The 20187-nt window shown below is 44.6% G+C and overlaps 1 protein-coding gene across 1 annotated transcript; it reads left to right on the top strand.

The window, feature by feature from the left end:
- Positions 1–164: 164 nt before the first annotated feature.
- snx33 (sorting nexin 33) lies at positions 165–19440 on the top strand. Its single transcript, XM_080002268.1, has 2 exons — positions 165–1833; positions 15755–19440. The coding sequence occupies exons 1-2, from the start codon at positions 402–404 to the stop codon at positions 16006–16008; spliced, it is 1686 nt and encodes a 561-aa protein (XP_079858394.1). The 5' UTR covers positions 165–401; the 3' UTR covers positions 16009–19440.
- Positions 19441–20187: the final 747 nt, after the last annotated feature.

Here is a 20187-nt window from a genome sequence, read left to right as displayed (position 1 = left end):
TGCCTGAACATGGGATGGGGGGGAGGAGTGTGTCGCGCAACCTCAACACTTGTTGCTTTCTAAAACCTGTGAACTTAAAAAGATAAAAACAAAAAACACATAGACCCCTCACGATAAGATAAGATCACGCGGAGCCCCCAAATGGGGTTGCCATGACATCATCACCATGACATTGGTTTACGTCGACGTTGTTTGATCCGTGGTCTTTGGTAAATCGAGAGTCAAATATCGGTGTTTGCACGGACCCTGTTGTGCTGTTTCACACATGGAGATGAGTTCAGATGTTCTCATGAGATGAGGAGCGGTGTTTACCACCAAAATGCACCGAGGCATCAGCTTCACTACATAGGCACCATGTGCATGTAATTCCTTCAGATTTTTGTAAGCTTTGAGAAATCAAGATGTCGTCAAAAGCCAAAGCCATCTACACATTCCAAAGTGAGAACAAAGATGAGATCAGCATCCGGGAGAATGAGGAACTGGTTATATTTGCCGAGGCCTCGGTGGACGGGTGGTTGGAGGGGGAGAACAGCAGAGGGGAGAGGGGTCTCTTCCCCGCGTCCTATGTGGAGATCATCCGGCCCCGCTCCAACTCCAACCTGACAGACAGCTCTATCAGCCCGGCTGGTTCTCTGGGAAATGACTCCTCCTTCTTCCCATCGACCCCTAACACCTCCTTCCACATGCAGCAGGGTTACTATGACGACGACGACGATGACTGGGACGACTGGGATGACAGTTCCACGGTTGTGGAGGACAATGACCACAGAAGGGGCAGTGGGGCCAATGGACATGTCCCCCAGAGTCCCAACTACACCAACCCCAATGTGCACTACCGTGCCAAGCCACACATGGAGAGGCAGGACAGCATCTCCAGCTCACGGAAGGGCAGCATGGTTGGCAGAAACTTGAACCGATTTTCCAGCTTTGTCCGCTCAGGGGTAGAGGCCTTTGTCCTGGGTGATGTGCCCATGATGGCCAAGATTGCAGAATCGTACACCATTGAGATCGGCCCCAAAGGGCCCGAATGGAAGGAGAGTCCGCAGCCCTTCTCTTGCTCCATTGAAGACCCCACAAAGCAAACCAAGTTCAAGGGCATCAAGACGTACATTTCATACAGGGTGACCCCGAGCCACACGGGACAACCCGTCTACAGACGCTACAAACACTTTGACTGGCTGTACAACCGCTTGCTGCACAAGTTCACTGTGATCTCGGTGCCCCACCTGCCCGAGAAGCAGGCCACAGGCCGCTTCGAGGAGGACTTCATTGAGAAACGTAAGAGACGCCTAGTCCTGTGGATGAACCACATGACCAGCCACCCGGTCCTCTCCCAGTATGAGGGATTTGAACACTTCCTCATGTGTGGCGATGACAAGCAGTGGAAGCTGGGGAAGAGGCGGGCGGAGAAGGACGAGATGGTGGGCGCCCACTTCATGCTGACCTTCCAGATTCCCAGTGAGCACCAGGACCTCCAGGATGTCGAGGAGCGGGTGGACTCCTTCAAGTCCTTCGCCAAGAAGATGGACGACAGCGTCATTCAGCTCACGCACGTCGCTTCGGAGATGGTCCGGAAGCACCTCGGAGAATTCAGGAAGGAGTTCCAGCGAATGGGGAACGCCTTTGCATCTTTGAGCCAGGCGTTCATGCTGGACCCGCCCCACAGCTCAGAGGCCCTCAACAACGCCATCTCGCACACCGGCCGCACATACGAGAACATTGGCGAGATGTTCGCCGATCAACCTAAGTACGACCTCTTCCAGATGCTGGACAAGCTCTCGCTCTACCAGGGGCTGCTCGCCAACTTCCCGGACATTATTCATCTACAAAAAGGTAACGCACATTCAGATGCTTTGTTTTTATTTATTTTACACCCTTGTGAACACATTAATACTTAAAGAAAATGGTCAACACAGCTGCCATATTGGCCAACATCTTTGTGTGAGCTGCATTAGATCCATCACTTTGTTCTTCTTCAACTTCTCGATTATTCCTTATTATGAAATAATTAGAACATTTGACCACATTTTGATGTTGTTTCGTCAAACTATTTGATCCAAAAGACCCTTTGCCAAGTTATTCCATAGTATAGTTTGTCATTGGTAAGCCCACAGACAGCAACGGGTCACTTGAGATGAAGTTTAATAAAAAAAAGTTCCTTCTATAGCGTCCCCAAGCCAGTGACCTTTCCGCCAATTAGGCCTTTCAAAGTCCTCGTGTCAACATGTGGTGTGTATTTACCTTAGCTGATTGTTTAGTTACGTTTGAAAATATAGCTGCACTTAGCCCCTCACGTGCCTGTCTCCCTAAAACACACATACACACACGTACATTTAAACAGATACACAAAGATTAGTTTGGAATTGGTTTAGAAACTGGTTCAATTATTGAATCAATTGTGTTTTTAGGGCAGAGGTTTTTGACCTTCTCGCCTCATGCCCTTCATCCTCACCAAAAACAGGCATGCACACACACACACACACACACACACACACACACACACACACACACACACACACACACACACACACACACACACACACACACACACACTCACACACTCACACAGTCTTTCACCTTGAGCAGAGATTTATACCTAACATTAATAGACTGTGACATTCCTTCTGTTTAAAAAGTACAAGATCTGTTGCCCCCCGGGGGAGAGGCTCCCACTCCTTTACATTTTGGCCTGAGACCCACGGAAATGTGTTAACTCTCCATTTATGCTCCTATTGAGATATTGTAGATAGATGTTGTAAATTGTCCTATGTATTTCGGTATATAAAAGCATAAATGCAGCCGTCACAGACCCACAGGCACTCTGAAGACATCTATATCTGCCATTACTTTGACCGCTTTTCGTACTTTTATGACCGTTAAGCTTCACACTCTGTCTGAGAAAGTCACCTCTGAAGATTTAATTCAGACTGCAGCCAAACATTTCCTTTTTTATTTATTTTTTCCCTGGAAGCTGATTTGATGATTTCAGTTTCTGATTTGAAACACATTTATATTGATCCAAACTTATTGTAGATGTGAGCCACAAGGCCTGAGTCTGAGCCGCTCACCTCCAAATCTTGTCGATCAAAGTATAGGAATCACTGTCATGAGTCTCCATTGGTGGGATTTTCCAAAAAAAAAGGTGAATGGAGGGAACGATAAAAGGCAACAGAGAGAGAGGAAGACAAGGTATCGGATCGAACTCCATACAGTCCTGATGATGTCATCAGGTGAAAGATGAAGGTCTTCTAGGAGGCATGTCTGTCTCCGTGGGGTTTGTGTGTAAATGTCAGGATTCAGTCGTTTTAGTTTTTCGGTTAGTGCCGCTAAAGAATCCCCATTATTTATTCACAAATTTGAAAAGCAATGGAAAACAGGTTGAGGCAGACATGGTTAGACAAGTGGGTCGCTGCCGCTCCTGTACAATCTGTCATGACGACTAAACCTGAAGTACCAGCGGCAGGGCACGGCCTGACGCCTTAGTTAGTCACAACAAAAAGCATATTGTCAGGCTGAATCAATGGACAGAGGGCGGGAAACGTGTTGTCTGATCCTGGTGGATTTGTGCTTTGTAAATCTGTTCTATGCAGGATATTAGGTTAAGCTTATGAGTTCTGAGTTGAGTCCCTCTCATGTACCAATCTAGGAGGCTATAAACTGGTCAATAAGCAAGTCTGGGACGACCTTTAGAACTGAATTTACCGAGATTAAACAAAGAGGTTGACTTCTTCCGAACCTCTTATGTAGCTGCTGGAAAAAGTCAAAAGTCAAGTCACCCCTCCGGGTCTTATTAGTTTAGTCTCCATTTGTTTTGAGAAACTGCTTACAACTCCAGCTTGTTCTGCTACTGCCTGGGTGAGGTTCTCAAACAAGGAAAATCAACTCCTACGTGCCAGGTCCTAAACAAACAGCCATATCAGCTGAGGGCGGACCACACTAGGAAGGACGCTACAGGCTGAAGGAGGGTAAAAGGTTGTTAAAGCAGACTGAGCTGAGTATGACTTTTTGTAAATACAATTTATCAATGCACGTGTATTCACTACATCCTAGAAGGGGGGTGGGGATCAACAGATTATATCACAATTTGATCAATCAGAATGAGAAGAACATTCTATGTGATCCATCGAAGGAAAATACATCTTACGTGTGTTTATAGGACATGTGACATATGTGATAATGTATTTCCCTTCAAATAATAAGCCATTAATTATAACTGTAGCATGACACTGACAGGAATAAGTGTATGAACTTTGGATGTGAGTGACTGTACATTAGGGCAAGGCAATATATCGATATGAATAAATAAATAAATAAAATAAAATCATATCGCTCAATAAAGCGATGTGATTGAAAGTATCGAGATTTTGGTTTTCATAATATCGCAATATAGTTGAATGTTGTCTTATATCTAGTATTGATATTAGATTCTGTCAACATTGCCCAGCCCTACCTTGTACACATCTCTCCATTTAAAGTGGAAGAAGAGATAATAGTTGGACAGTTCTTTTTATTTTTTATTTTTTTTTTATTTTGTATGGAGTATGGAGAGGCCATCTCCCTACGCGGGGTCTTCCCTCGTAGTCCAGACCTCCTCTTGATGTGACTTTCTTTTAGCAGAACTCGATCCAGCTGTGACAACACGCAGAACCCACACAGAATGTGAGGTTAAGCTTAGGCAGGGAAACAGGGCACGATGGGAAATGCACAGGGAAAAAAATAGAAGCAGAAAATACTGTATGTCTTTAAGGTGTGGGGCTGGAACATGTACGTGGGATGGATACAATTGGGCTGGTGTGTGTGTGTGTGTGTGTGTGTGTGTGTGCGCGTGTGTGTGTGCGCGCGCGTGCGTGGGTGTGTGTCTTTAAATCCAACAATCTCGCAGTGTCTCCGTCTGGTCTCTGCTGTCACACAATCTCCTGGCTAGTCGGTGCAAGACGAGATATCTCAAAGTCCTCCATTCCGTTCCGCTGTCCTCTTACGCTTCCCTCATCTTCGCCTTTTGCCTCTCGAGGGACCCGTTCGTCATAATCATGTCTGTCCAACTGTCCCGGCTTCAATAGGGACAGACAGCGCAGACTTGACTGAAGGCTGCAACGGCCACCAGGGCAGCAGGAGTTTTTCATTTTTGAACTGAGCCCCTACCAAAGCTGATATCACTGCTTTGAAATAGTGCGCTCATTGAAATCTCATTGTGTGGAGGCTGAACGTTCTTTGAAGCCTGCTTGTGGCGTGCAAATGAGGGCACTGCAGGCTTCTGCTTGTCTGATACATCTCTATGTTGCGACATCACAGTCTCTGTAACTGATTGTGCTTTGTCCGTATGAATAAATCATGATGGTTTTCAACTGTGCATTCCCGTTGGTGGCCTCTGGGTTCAGATGCCAAGTCATGATCTATTAAAGTGTCGTAATAACATGAATAACATGAACACCATGAGAATGCTATTTATCATACATGTATTGGTATGTGAATGAAAACTGGAAGGTGGAGGCAAATTCTCTGGAATGGGCACCAAACCGAACACAACGGATTGAAACCAAACCGCCCTGTGCCGTTGGTATGAGTGGGATCTAGTAACACGTTATGTAAGAGGAAATCTGAAGCGACTGTCTGCACGCACTCTGGCCTTGTGTCACCTGGCTCCTCAGAAGGGAAGCATGCTGGGAAATAAGGAAAGCATAAACACTTAACTGTTGTGAAATGCTAGTTTAAAACCCTGTCCAATTTGGTGTTAAATCGGATTTGTTTGTCTTTTTTCAAATACACTCCGTGAAAACCATCAGTATAAACACAAGCCGCGTGCAAAAGGCAAGGCAAATCCTCCCTTAGTAATCCACAGTAATCCACACCAATCAAAATGTTTGACGTTTATGATGCATGGAGTCCAAGGGATTTTTGATCAAGAGCAGAGCAGAGTTCAATGTGAAGAGAATAAGCTTGTCCCCTTAGTCCTGGCTAGATTTTAAGCAGACCAAGCGGCTGGTGGTCTCCAATATGGCAACACCTGACCAGATAACATGGAGCCTTGATCACTGCAGGAGTTCTCCGTCCATCTGGGTTCAAAATGAACTCTTATGTGCCATGAGCACAGACTGTCAGAGCTGGGATGGATCCTTTTTATGAACTTTGTGTGTATATGTGTGTGTGTGTGTATATATATATATATATATATATATATATATATATATATATATATATATATATATATATATATATATGTGTGTGTGTATTTAAATGCTTTGGAGTACTGGATGGTTGGACACCATGGAGCCAAATATATATTTGTTGTGGTTCCATTACATGGACCATACATTCCAGCCTTAAAATCTCAGGAATAGAGGGACTTTTAAAACCCAAGTGGGTGGTCCTCACCAAAAACATTTGAATATGTGACTTGAATTTGGGACTTTGAATTGGAGGGTTGCCAAGTGGGGGTTGGACTCACATTCCATCCATTGTGCTGTTCACAGTAAAACGGAGTAAAGTCAACAGGTGCATACATAGTCCACTGTCTATACAGTACACCGAGTGCTGGAGAACCAAACCCTCTGAGTTTGTTCCCTGGTCCTGGCGTGTTTTGAAAATGGATCTTTTGTTGTGTTGGCCCAGAGTCCCCTCCGCCGGCCCGGGGAGTCTTTGGATGGAAATGTTTTCATCCTCCTATTTGCTCACGCATAAATCTTGACAAGGCCAGAGAGGCGTTCCTCACGCTCTGTCCAAACGCTTCTGCATTCTTCTCCCCATCGGCCCACTGCTGTTTCCCAAGGACACAAGAGCCGCCCCCAAAAAAGTGTGCTGGAGTTTATTATTGTATCCCAAAAGTATCAACAGGCTGAAAGCCAAACAATAACATCCATCTTTCTTTCTTTCCTTCATTATATCACTCTGTTTCCTCCTCCTCTCTCTCCCATTAAGCCTCCTCCCGACCTTGCTCTGTGATGCTCGCGGCGTTTTCGACCGTCAGAGCTTTGAAAGGCTCTTGACGTCAGCTCCCTGCGGCTGCAGGAACGATAAAAGCTCACCATGTTTGCTGTCGGGGTGGAGATGCCGTCAATTAGTGGCCGCCTATTTGTCTCGACTCCGACCTGAGTCAACATGGGACGCCAGCGTGGAACTTCCCCTTCACACCGTTGGCGTCCATCGGTGCTGCAGGCAGTGTGTCTAGTATGATGTTATACGAGGTGATAGTTTCTCAGCCAAATTCTTACCATGCACCCTGTTGAACATGACGTGACGTCACGTTATTTAGCAGACAAGTCCAAAGTCTAAACAAACTGAGCGGTCTTCGTGAGGCAAAGCTACGAAACGGCGAGCGTTGGTTCAGTCAACGTTGTTGTTGTTGTTGTTGTTGTTGTTGTTGTTGTTCGAACTTTGGATAAATAAGTACAGCTCAAAATAATCTTTCAAAGTAACTCCTCTCAGAGAGGGGGCTCACGTGCAGCAATGTAGTCCAGCATTTAGTGGTTCAGTATTTAGCAGGGCCCGACATCAAACGGTAAAAAGCGCTCGCCAAGTTGGCAACAGCGCGTCAGCTTTCAGTTGCCCGAACCGAGCGAATGGTTGCCGAGTTTGAATCCCTTTATAAGTGGAGGATAACGATCTCATATCCGATAATCATAATTCATTTTGCAATATTCTCTCACTTCTTTCACCGTTTTCGACAGAGTAAATCAACGCGGCAGGAAAACTTGTTTTCCTCGGCGGAATACCTTTTTGCTTTTTATTTATTGAAATGTTTTCCAAATTTTTTTCCAAAATAAGAAAAGTGGTTGACCATGGCTCAAATTTGGTTGCCCGGGGTAACCGGATGTGAGCGGCTCTGAGTGTAACTAGTCAAGTGGAAAATGCAGGACGGAAAGGACTTTGATATTTGTTATTTTATGTCATGTCGTCTGGTGAGGTACAATTAAAGAACCGTAGTAGCATAGAATGCCAGCTGTGTTACAAAAGATGATAATGATTTCAAATAATGTAACACAATAAAATACTATTAGGGCTGGAAGAGGAAGACGGACAGAAAGACATTTTTATAGCAGTTTATCGCCATAGTTTCTTTTATCGTCGCCGGGAAACACATATTGCACAAATTCATTTTCCTACAATACACAGTATAACCATGAGATTATTTTCACAATAAACATTCCTTATATTGCCAGAAAGACTCGCAAAGTCGATACGTGAAACCATCTCACTGCCGCATAACAAACAATCAGTTATCCCTCCGATCACAAACGACGCCACCGGGCGCTTCGACCGCAGCTACCCCCTCTCCGCGAGCGCGGCACGATCGCTTCCGCACTCGACACCGACACTGATATACGGCGGGAACCGCGGCAACACGGCGTGTCTCGCGGCCGTGAATCACGGCGCGCCCGCACGGCGGAGACATCATCTGTTTCATCTCTCTTCATGTGGTTTCAATTAGGCTCCATTGAAGCGCTCCTTGACTCTTTTTTGGAAACCTCGCCTTGTTTTGTAACGGCGCTGGCACCGGCTCCTTGGCCCATTTTTGTGCCACTTGGAGACGGACGAAAAAGCCGCGGCCCGGAACGCACCGCTTTGTTAACGAGGCCGGGTCACCGAAGCCTTTTTCCGCTAATTCCCCGCGGAGGCGAAAAGGGCGGGTCTGTTTTGGTCTCCAAACATTCCCAATCATTGAGGTAATCAAGAAGTCAGGGTTTCTTTTTCTCCTTTTAACTATATCTACAGCCGTGTGCTCTACGGCGGCCGTTCAAAGCCGCAATTCTACGCGACAAACCGGGGATCTTTGACCAACTGCGTCTGGCATCCCCGTGGCGTACGTTAGCTCTGGTCGTGTTGCTATCCAGGCTGTGATTGGCCGGGTTAAGCAGCATCTCAGAGAGCCGAGTCAGCAGAAGACCGCCGCGGCTCCTCGGGGCTTTTGACGTAGAACACTGGCCCGGCTCGCAAAGTCCTCTGACCACACTGCATTCTTCAGCCAGTGTCTCATCCTTCTTTCCTTCTCTTCTCTTCTCTTCTCTTCTCTTCTCTTCTCTTCTCTTCTCTACTCTACTGTTTTCTACCCTTCTCTTCTGTTCCTTGTCTTTACTCCTGTTCTCTTTTCTTCTATTCCTCTCTCCCCTCCTCTCCTCTCCTCTCCTCCCCCCTTCTCTCCTATCCTTCTCCTTTCCTCTCCCCTTCTCCCCTTTCCCCTTCTCTCCTCACCTCTCTCCTCCCCCTTCTCCCCCCTTCTCTCCTGTCCTCTCCTCTCCTCTCCTCTCCTCCCCCCTTCTCCCCCCTTCTTTCCTGTCCTCTCCTCTCCTCTCCTCTCCTCTCCTCTCCTCTCCTCTCCTCTGCTCTCCTCTCCTCCCCCCTTCTCTCCTCTCCTCTCCTCTCCTCTCCTCTCGTTTACCTCTTCTCTCTTCCTCGTGAGCCAATATTTACTCTGGACGCTCATTAAAGCTGAAGTCACGTGCTAAGGCGATGTAGGTTTGTTTTGAAAGAGTGCTGCTCTATTATCGTATGAAGGAACAATTTATTGCAGAGTCATGGATACTTTGAAGGGGGCACGGGACATAATATCGTCAGTTCACTGTGGTGCTTGACACCACACACACACACACACACACACACACACACACTACACTCTCTCTCTCTCTCTCTCTCTCTCTCTCTCTCTCTCTCTCTCTCTCTCTCTCTCTCTCTCTCTCTCTCTCTCTCTCTCTCTCTCTCTCTCTCTCTCTCTCTCTCTCTCTCTCTCTCTCTCTCACTGTTCTGTGGCGGTGACGAGCTACAACTGCTCTCGATGGGGAAGTTCCACAGTTTGCCGTCCAGCGATTTCGGTCTTGATTTCCGCGTCTCCACCAAACTTTTCCACTGGCGTGGGATGACGTTGACGCCGAGCGGCTCCACAAAAACAACAAAAAAGCTCCGTTCCCAGAAAAAGCGACGACTACACCCCTCGCTTGAAGTGGAATGCCACCCTGCGTGCCCCCCCGTCTTATCAGCGACCCCAATCGAAAACAGATGAACGTTGACAAGGAGGGCTGGGAGTGTGTGACGGCGGCTCTGTCAGACACATGTTTAAGTGTGTTTGTGTATGTTTGGTTTTTCAAAGTCTGGCTTGCGGCCCATGGGTGGGTCGCGGGACATTTTCATTGGGTCGCCAAAGTCTTTCGAAATGACATTCCTTATTCTTTCTTAGTCCTTAATCTTCCTGAGTTTTTTTTTTTTTATTGTCTTCCTTGGCGTTCCTAAGTCCATTATCTTCTTTCGCCTTTGAAATGATCTTCCTAAGTGTTCCCTAGTCGTTAGTCTTCATTAGTCTTTTGAAATTCACTTCCTTAGTGTTTTGAAATGATCTTCCTCGTCTTCCTTATGCCGAGTTCAGACTACATGATTCTGGCCTGATTTTCCTCTCTCCAGGTTTTTGGAGATCGCAAAGCCCCAGATCGGAGGCAAATCGTAGCGCGCTCCTGTGAGCGACGAGCGTGTGGTGTGAACTGCTCACGACGCGATCCCACCGCTCGCGGAGCGCTCTCAGACGCCGGCGATATCAAGCAGGTTTAATATCTGGTCGTGTCGGGATCTAGTCGGAAGCGATGCAGCGGGCTACAGCCAATGAGAGCAGAGGGGAGGGGGGTCGAGAAGGAGAGACGGAAGTGTATCGGAGCAGCAGCCAGAAAATATACCTATTTTACTTTTCTTCTCTAGGTTTTTAAAATATTACTTATTTAAACGTATTAAACCTTTTTTATTTTTTTTATTTTTTTATTTTTTACAGTGATCAAGAATCGAATAAAACGAAATCATCCTGCCCCGCGCATGGTTTTGCGTCATTTCCGGTGTCACTTCTGGCGTGTGTCTTTGTGACAAAACGTAGCGTGGAGACCCGACTGACTCGTCTGGGATTCCTGCTGGCGGCAGATCTTGTAACGTGTGACCCCCTGTCATCGAGCAGCCATGTAGTGTGAAACCACAACGAGTTCAAGATTCCCAATCACGAGAAAGAAAGTTGTGTAGTGTGAACAGTAAAGGGATCTGACAACTTTGAAAGTCGTGTAGCATGCCCATGGCGTTAGTGTTTTGAAATTCACTTCCTTAGTCTTCCTTGGCATTTTGAAATTGTGTTCCTTAGTCCTTAATCTTGCTTAGTCCTTTGGAATTGTATCTCTACCCCCAGTAAAACCTTATCTTATCATTCTTATCTAATGTGTCTATGCCTCACAAATGGTTAGATTGCCTATTCAAGCTGCAATATGGCTGTTAGGCGGAAATGGCCGTTATTATGTTAAGATATGATGCACCCATTTGCTCGGCTGATGAACTGTAGAGAAGGCCCGTTGTTGATTGTGTCACGAGGTTTGTCATTTTTAAAACACAAAGAAGCGAGCGAAAAAACAAGAAATGTTCCACTCCAGTGTTTATCTTGGATCATGATCAGTGATGTGATGCTGAATTTGATTATTTTTATTTCAGTCGCAGAAGCAAACTGCAGTCAATTTACCAGCATTTGGATTTTGTATATCATTATATACATGCAAACACCCACATACGTACTGTATATCTCCTTAAAGAAAGGTTTTTGCTCTTTTCCGCAGGTGGATTTCATTACAGCTGTTCCACTGAAGGAATTTGTCGTGTTTCTAGAAAGCCTGTTTGAGAATGTATAGCCTATATACTCCAGAGTTGATTCCGAAATCTATTCAAGGCAGAAAATTACAGCATTTTTCAGCGGGTTTTGTACGAACCATTTTCTGACCTCTGTGACAACAAACTGAACCACATAAAAAGACATAAATATGCCTTCTATTATCTTCTTATCAGCAGGCACTTCATGATTTTTGCGAAATGGTGTTGACGCTGGAGCCCGAACAGTCCTTTTTCGGGGATGTTTGGGGCGTCCGTCGGCAGCGCGTGTCTCGGTTCCAGTCGCAGGTTTGAGCAGACGCGGCGGGAGCGCAGGATGAGCTTCAGACGCACCGGCGCTGATCCCGATGTGAACAGCCACCGAGAGGTTTCATGAAAAAAAGGCAGAATGATTCAATTAACTCCTCTCCTCAGAACCATGTCCCGGTTCTGAAGAGGCTGAAATTAGATTTATGTGCCCTACAAATGGTAGTGTCGCTCATTTGTATTGGTCTGCTTAAAAAAATAAAAAAGGTTGTCAATGATAACACAAAGTGCGTTATTGACAATCTGCACAAGAAGCCTGGACACGCACACTCACATGCTCTCATTCACTGCTTACGTCCTGGAAACAAACTAAACGAAACTGAACTATAAACCCTGTGGTCGGCCGGTATCTCGTGGGACGGCAGGAAGCGGGGGAAGACAAAACAGAACGTCTTGGTTCTATCACCCGGTGACCTCTGACCCCCGGGACAGAGCTGTGGTACACAGGAATTTTAGCAGATTCCTGTGTTCATTCTGCCAGGAGGGTTGTGGTCATAGCTAAGCTCCACCGTGCTGACTCTCTCTCTCTCTCGCTCTCGCTCTCTCTCTCTCGCTCTCTCTCGCTCTCTCTCTGTCCGTCTAATAGACAAATACTCTGTGACTCATCACATCTGCGCCCCCAAAAACCTGGACAACCTTCTTCTTATTGTTGTTCCCGTTTTCCCTTCCCCTTAAACGACTCTCCCCTCCATATTATTATCTTTCTTTCCTTTCTGCTATCTTCCGTCCACTTCTTTTCCCCTCCTCTCCGTCGCCTTCCCTCTCCACCTATGCCCTCAGACCTTCCTTCCGTATTCCCTACTGTCTGTCCCATGTGAAATAATTAGACTCTCGATGACCGCAGCCAGAGAACATGTGGCGTCCAAGCCGTGCCATCTGGCCGGGCACCGTAAACAAACCTGCTGACTCTGCGGGCCATCAGCTTTGTGTCACCATGCATTTGTAAAAACCCTGAGGAACATCGGTTTGTTACGAGAGTCTTGACCCATATCAGTCCTCTCACAATTCTTCCAGAACTGTGATCCTATTTATAGCTTGCATTGGATAGTTGGGTTTTCACCGGGAATGTTCGGTAAGTTTTTTACCCTTGAATGGTAAAAATTGTACATGTTATTATGATTATTATATGCATTTATTATTATTATTATTATTATTATTATTATTATTATTACATGCATTTATTATTATTGTCTAATTACTCAACATTTATTTGAACTCACATAGTCAAAAACACTTAAATTAAGGAATTTCTGAAATTTTCAATGATTTTAATATATTTGTTTGAATTAAAGAGCAAGAAACTGCCATCTTCCAAGGTCATTTTTGACCCATGATATTATTATTATTATTGTTATTATTATTATTATTATTATTAATATTATAGGCATTTTCTTATTTAAACACTTTGAGACACTTTCTCTTGCCAATTTAACAGAAAAGCTGATATAAGAACACAACCAACGATAGAAAGAAAACAGAAACTAAAAGGGCAAATAATACACATTGCCTCAGAAAAGGCAGAAAAAAAAAAAAAAAACAAGAATATGCATCACGTGCATTCTAAGGTCAAAGAAGGAACAGAAATGTGGAATCGGGCTCTTTGGAAAATATTGATCCATTCCTTTTCGTCTCTGCACATACAAATCCAGCACGAGACACCCCCCCCCCCCCCCCCCCCCCCCCGAAACGCCTTCTTTTCTTCTCACATTCTATGCGGTGATGTACATTCTCCTCTCATGTGGAAACCAGAGCACATGAATGTAGGTCAGAGCCACAGACGCTCTTCCACTCGCCGCTTCCCTGGAAGTGGAGCTCGAGCCGCTGTTCATGCTTTCCCACACTCCTGCCAGGAATTCCACAGCAAACCCACGGCAACGTCAGCTCATAGACACCGGTGGAATCGGACCAGTTCGGCAGCCGTACTGTAAAATGCCACAATGCAAACGTCTCGTCGTGTATCCGTTCCAGGGCGTCGGGCAGACCGCCGGGACAAGTTTAGATGCAGTCCTGGGTTTTGGTCTTGGGGCCCCAGGTCATGTGATGGAAGGCGGCTCGCTAATCCGGTGGAAATGCAGTTCGGCCGCTTCTTCGAACGTTCTGTCTGTATAAGAAAGTGATGTCATAGCAGTCGGGTGAATGTGGTTGGAACTCGTCGAGTTAACTTTTATTTTTGTAGCCGTGTTAAAAAATGTATACGTAAATAAAGCTAACCAAACACACACCCAAAACAAAAAGATCTGATAGGAGTTGCTTTGCGGTAAATGATACAAACAGAGTTGAAATCACAAAGCATGCACACCAGCCAGAACCAGGGAGCTTGGTGTGTGTGTGTGTGTGTGTGTGTGTGTGTGTGTGTGTGTGTGTGTGTGTGTGTGTGTGTGTGTGTGTGTGTGTGTGTGTGTGTGTGTGTGTGTGTGTGTGTGTGTGTGTGTGTGTGTGTGTGTGTGCGTGCGTGCGTGTGGACATGTTTTCCTCAGGCAGTGCTGAGGCAGTAGACTGGACCGGAGCCAGACGACTGCAGCCTGAGTGGAATGCAGGGCAGCAAAGAGGAATCATATGATGCAGGACTGACTAGGAAGTTTCATTCTGAGTTTGAACTCTTGTCAGATCCCACCAGAGTTATACAAAACCAGACGTGAGATATAGAGACATACAACATTGGTAAAAAAAATCGGTTATAGGTTGGTATAATGTAGTATAGCATGGTATAGTATAAAATATAGTATAGTATAACATTATAGTATAACATAGTATAGTATAGAATTATAGTTTAAAAGAACATTATAGTATAGAATAAGATAGTATGGTATAACAGTAAAGTATAGTATAACATTATGTGTGTGACAAATAAAGATTGTTCTTCTTCTTTCTCTCAAGTAAAATGGTTGGTTTAAAATTATAGCATAGTATAATATCTTTATTTTGTTAGTTATATATACCATTTAGTTCTATAAGAGTACATTTTACCCGTTGTTACCAGTACAGAAGATATTTCCATAACACGTCATTTCAAGTTAATAAACATTTGAAATGAGTGCTCTGCCGCCCACAGAGCGGCACAGTAAAAGCCTCAGCTCCCCGCGTCACCTTTGAATTTAGTTTATAATGAAGCTGTAAATCTGTTAGAAGGCATCATGAGAACAGCTGCGTGCTCATAACCTCCAGTCAGTTACTCATCTCAACATAACCTGAGTGCTGGATGCAGCATGGGTGGATGGATGGATGGAGAGACGGATGGAGGGACAGATGGATGGAGGGACAGACAGAAGGAATGATGGATGGATAGGCCGGTGGATGGGTGGATGAGTGGATGGACTGATGGATGGACGGGCGGAGGGACGGATGGATGGATGGATGGATGGATGGATGGATTGAGGGACGGATGGATGGATGGATGGATGGATTGAGGGACAGATGGATGGATGGATGGATAGAAGGATGGATGGATGGATGGACCGGTGGAGGGATGGATGGATGGATGGATGGGTGGAGGGGTAGAGGGATGGATGGATGATTGTTTGGGATTCTCTTCAGAAGCAAATCTCTGGGTGTGAGGACCATCAAATGAAAGTGCACATGTGTTGTTGTGTAAGTTATATGAGTGATAAACTTTAAGAGTTGCAAGAAATGCACTTCTACTACTTCTTCTTCTTGTGCTTCTTCTCCTTCTTCTTCTTCTTCTTCTTCTTCTTCTTCGTGTAATCATTTAAAGAAAAGGCTGATTGAGAGACAGTCTATCTATCTATCTATCCTTCATCTATCTGTCTGTCTGCCTGTCTGTCTGTCGTCTGTCTCATCCATCCATCCATAACATATAATCCCCCATCTTCCCCTTCAGGAGCGTTTGCGAAGGTGAAGGAGAGCCAGCGTATGAGTGACGAGGGCCGCATGGCGCAGGACGAGGCGGACGGCATCCGGAAGCGCTGCCGCACGGTGGGCTTCGCGCTGCAGGCGGAGATGAGCCACTTCCACCGGCGGCGCGAGGTCGACTTCAAGGACATGATGCAGGCCTACCTCAACGAGCAGATCGCCTTCTACCAGCGGGTGGTGCAGCAGCTGGAGCGCACCCTGCGCATGTATGACAGCCTGTAGGACCCCGCCCCCCCCACCCCGGGCCCCAGGACGAAAAACAGGAAAAAGACAGACAGCTCTGCCCGGTTTTTAGCGGTTGCAGGACCGGAGTCATCGCCGAGGAGGATGAACAAGAAGACGTTGGAGTCTTCGTACTGAGGCAGTCTGCCAACCCGAGGAGATAAAAGACTTTTATACGCTCATTCGGGCTCAATTTTAACTTAAGAGTTAAAGATTTTTTTCTAGTGATAATAGTTTATGAAGAGACTTTGGAAGCCAGTTAGTGCTCTCTATTGAGTAGTCATGTGTTTGGATGGATTCCAAGTCAAATTTTACTTTTCTTTCTTTTATTTTTTTTTATTTTTTTTAAATAAGACGTACTGTATACATAATGTTGGAAATACACACAAATACACATCGCTTTTTGCTGTCACAGCATAGTGTTTATTCTGCATTAATAGAACAATTTACTCACGGTAGGGTAATAAATAAAATCATGACAATGCGTTTCAAATTATAAATACTCTTTATTAATTAAGGTGTAGTCCGGTGCAGTTCATTAAACTGGTGAAAAGGGGTCGGCGTCCCGAAAATCAGTCCCTGGTTCCCCGCCGTCGAGCACTTTGTTCGCTCTGGTTCCGTAATAGTTTCCTCCCAAACGTTGAAGGCGCGGAAGAGAATAAGGAGCATGCACGGCTTATTAATCTGAATCAAGCAATTGGATTTCGATGATAGTGTCCTGAGTGAACAGGCCATTTCCTGTGTGAACAAACAGGAAGTGGGGAGCCTTCGCCGCCACGCCCACGCCTCCTTTCGCAGGGACTCTTGTTGCTCAGGTCGTTCACGACGTTCGATATTTAATCTGGATTCTTGAGGTCTTTTTTATTATTATTTTTTTTTTACTCAAGTCACTGCTGTGCCTGTGCCCCAATCTTCCCCGAATTAAAAAAAAAAAAAAAGAAAAAATTATGATAATAAATAAGGATAACTAATGTAGTTCAATGACATTCACATATTTTTGTAGAGCCAGTGCCTTGGAAGAGCTGGTGGTGAGAGGCCGTGGGGAGTAGTTCCTCCCTGGACCATCTGTCCGTCGCCCAGCGTCTGTCCCTCTGGAGCTGATCTGTTTAGAGACGAGTTTGCACACGTTTTGGGAACGTTAGTCGGAAATAATTGGCTTTGGCTCTTGAACGCGCACGTGTCGGTGTGCGATTGTGCATCAGTGTACGTAGGATTACATGTGTGGGGGAGCGTAAAACGCCAAACCCTAAATGGTTACTAGTCGCTTCCTTCCTTCCTGAGCCAGGGCGGGGTGGGGCGGGCTTTTGTTGCCTTGGCGTCGCCCTGGTAACGAGATAAACGGCCGTCGGGCACTGCGTCCGTGATTCGAGCTGGCCATTGCTAATCGCTAATTTGCCAGAAACAGGGATGAGATGGAGCTGGGTTTTGGGATTTGGTGGAGATCATGTTTGTGCTCTGTTCTGTACGTTATGTTACCCTTCGACCGGTTAATTAATGGCAGAAGCCGGAAAGTGGCACGACACACAGCCGTAGTGGAAAAACGGTGTGTGTGTGTGTGTGTGTGTGTGTGTGAGCGCGCGCGTGTGTGTGATTTGGAGTGAGCGCATTGGTTCCCAGCTGTGCCGTTCAATTCCCCCCTCCACAGCTGGTACTATATGTGGTAAATCCCCTCCAGGAGCCAGAAATTCACCGTAATGGTTCGTTTCCAACCGATGAAGACGTTAAAATCTTTCGATCGGACTAATCGTACGCAATCGGGCGCCGAACGCCCCTCAGACGAGGGGAGGGTTCGAAAGCCGCGCCGCCGTCATCGTCTGGTTCCCTCTGTTTATGACCAAATAATGCCTCTTCTCTTCCAGGGAATTACTTTGCTTTACAGCCGGGGGATTTAACGGGCACTTGCGGCAGTGCGAGGCTACCTTTTAGTGTTGTGTACAACTCCAGGGGAGTTTTGGGCAAAGTCTGGCTCGTACTGGAAGCGTGACCTCACCATCCGAGCGGCCTGTGTTTACCGCGGCAGCCGCTCGGTAAACGTTTCCCCAAAAAAAACGTCCCCAGAGTTTTGCTCCTCGTTGTTCCCGCTTGTCGGGAAAACAAAACAGAACAAAACAAAACAAAAAAAAAATCAAGGTTGGATGAAAACTTTCCGTCTGACGCGTTCTAGCGTGTTTCCAGTTACGTCCAGACTGACACAATCCGGAATCCGGAATCCAGAATCCAGAATGCAGAATCCAGAATCCGTCTATGGAAAACAGTCCCGAAAATCTATCTGTGACGCAGATTTTTAGGCCGGCTGACCGGACGTGTCCCGGCCACATCCTCTGGTCTCGCTCGGTTAACCCTTCGTTCACCAAACAGTTATGAGTTTGTTTGTTTTTTTTGTTTTTTTTTTCTAATTATGGTTAAATTTGATAATTTGTCAACACTGTTTATTTAATAAGACAATGTTTTGCACTCGATGCAGAAACTCCTGAGACCAAAAGAAGTCTGACATTCCTCTCATTCAGGTTTCCGGTTTTTACTTACATTTTTTTTTTTCCCAATCTGTTGGTCATGAAGTGTTGAAAACCAAACATTATAAATTTTTTTTTTGGTTGGTTTTCCTGATAAATCAAAATAAAAATGTATAGACATATCAATTAGGGAAGTGGGGAATTTAGGGAACCATTTGCCTTATTTGAACAAAAAAAACAAAAAAACGCGCTGATCTTTTCAAACGTTGAGATGCTCCTCTCAAACTCTCTCATGTTTTGGGGATTTCGCTCAGATGAGTTGAGGTCAGGAGTCCCTTTTCACCTTAATATAACATCTATGGGCGTCTGTCTTTACAAACTATTATTTCAAGGCAAATAAGATAATAATAATATTAATAATATTAATAATAATAATAATAATTATAAAAATTATCATATTACACACATGTGGGTCTCAGTTGAAATTATCACACAAATGCAAATTTGAATAAAAATGTTAATTCATAATTTTAACATTTTATTATTATTATTATTATTATTATTATTGTTGTTATTATTATTATTATTATTATTATTATTATTATTATTATTATTATTATTATTATTATGATTGTTATTATTATTATATTCATAATTCTATAATAGTTTGTGAAAAGCCATGAACAGACATTATTACCTTCAAGTTTCGCCGTGAAATGTAGAATTATATCTTCAGCAAAAAGTAATGAGTCAGACACAATTGGAAAACCAAAAGTCTTAATAAAAGTGATGATGATGATGATGATGATGATGGTGATGATGGTGCTCATTCCTTTGTCTTGTTCAATCCCTTTCTCTGGAGTAACATCAACATGTTGTGTCATGGCTCTCTGAGGAAGAATGATGATAACCTTTGCCGAGCATTTTCACCAAATTTTGTCCTGGAAACAATTCCAGTGTAAACACAGCTTTCAAGACATTCATCAATTTAAATAAATATGGTTTCAGTTACACTGGAAAATAAAGCTCTGGCTCATGATAAATGATACCCATGATTTAGAATACCCTGGCGTCAGTACACTTTACTCATTTGCTCTGTCACGTTAAATGTTTTTCGATTTTTATCTCAATGTTCCTGTGAGTTCATTCTCACCTAAATTACCTTTTTTTATATGTAGAATTTTAATTTAGTTTTTTTTTTATTTACCCCTGAATATGAAAGGGATAAGGATGAGTTATGATGGGTAAGACATTACTCATCATAAACTAATCATTATTCATTATTAGTAAAATATGAATTCATATATTATTATTCTTATTTGTTGATATCATTTGTTTATATTTTTATTTCTTGATATTATTCGATTATGATTAACGTACAATTTCACAATTAAATCTGAACTCATGGCTGAGAGCGCTGGCAAACCGTGCAAAGTGAAAACACCGGCTTGTCTTATTTAACATGTTCCAGATGCTCCAGGAGCAAACACTTCACTTCTCCGCTGGAATTAGAATTAGTTTGGTTGTTAAGAGGAATGAAGTGCTGGCACCACTGACATCCATGCTGCTCTCATTTTGTTCTCCCCAAAACAGCAGGTGTCAAACACGACGACGCAACAATACGACACATAGATTGACATAGAATCCCACTTCTCACTGTTTACAGAACCAAGTCCTTCCTTTTTGGCCTTTTGCTGTTACGGTATATACCGGAGGGGTGTGCAAG

This window comes from Zeus faber (assembly GCF_960531495.2).
Source record: "Zeus faber genome assembly, chromosome: 6".
In the NCBI taxonomy this organism is placed as follows: domain Eukaryota; kingdom Metazoa; phylum Chordata; class Actinopteri; order Zeiformes; family Zeidae; genus Zeus; species Zeus faber.
The sequence above is the reverse complement of the archived record's forward strand: the minus strand, read 5'-3'. Positions and strand labels throughout refer to the sequence as shown.

Coding starts and splice junctions, on each gene's coding strand:
- snx33 (XM_080002268.1), top strand. CDS start 402: ATGTCGTCAAAAGCCAAAGCCATCTACACATTCCAAAGTGAGAACAAA. Junction 1,834..15,754: donor CATTATTCATCTACAAAAAG/GTAACGCACATT, acceptor CTTCCCCTTCAG/GAGCGTTTGCGAAGGTGAAG.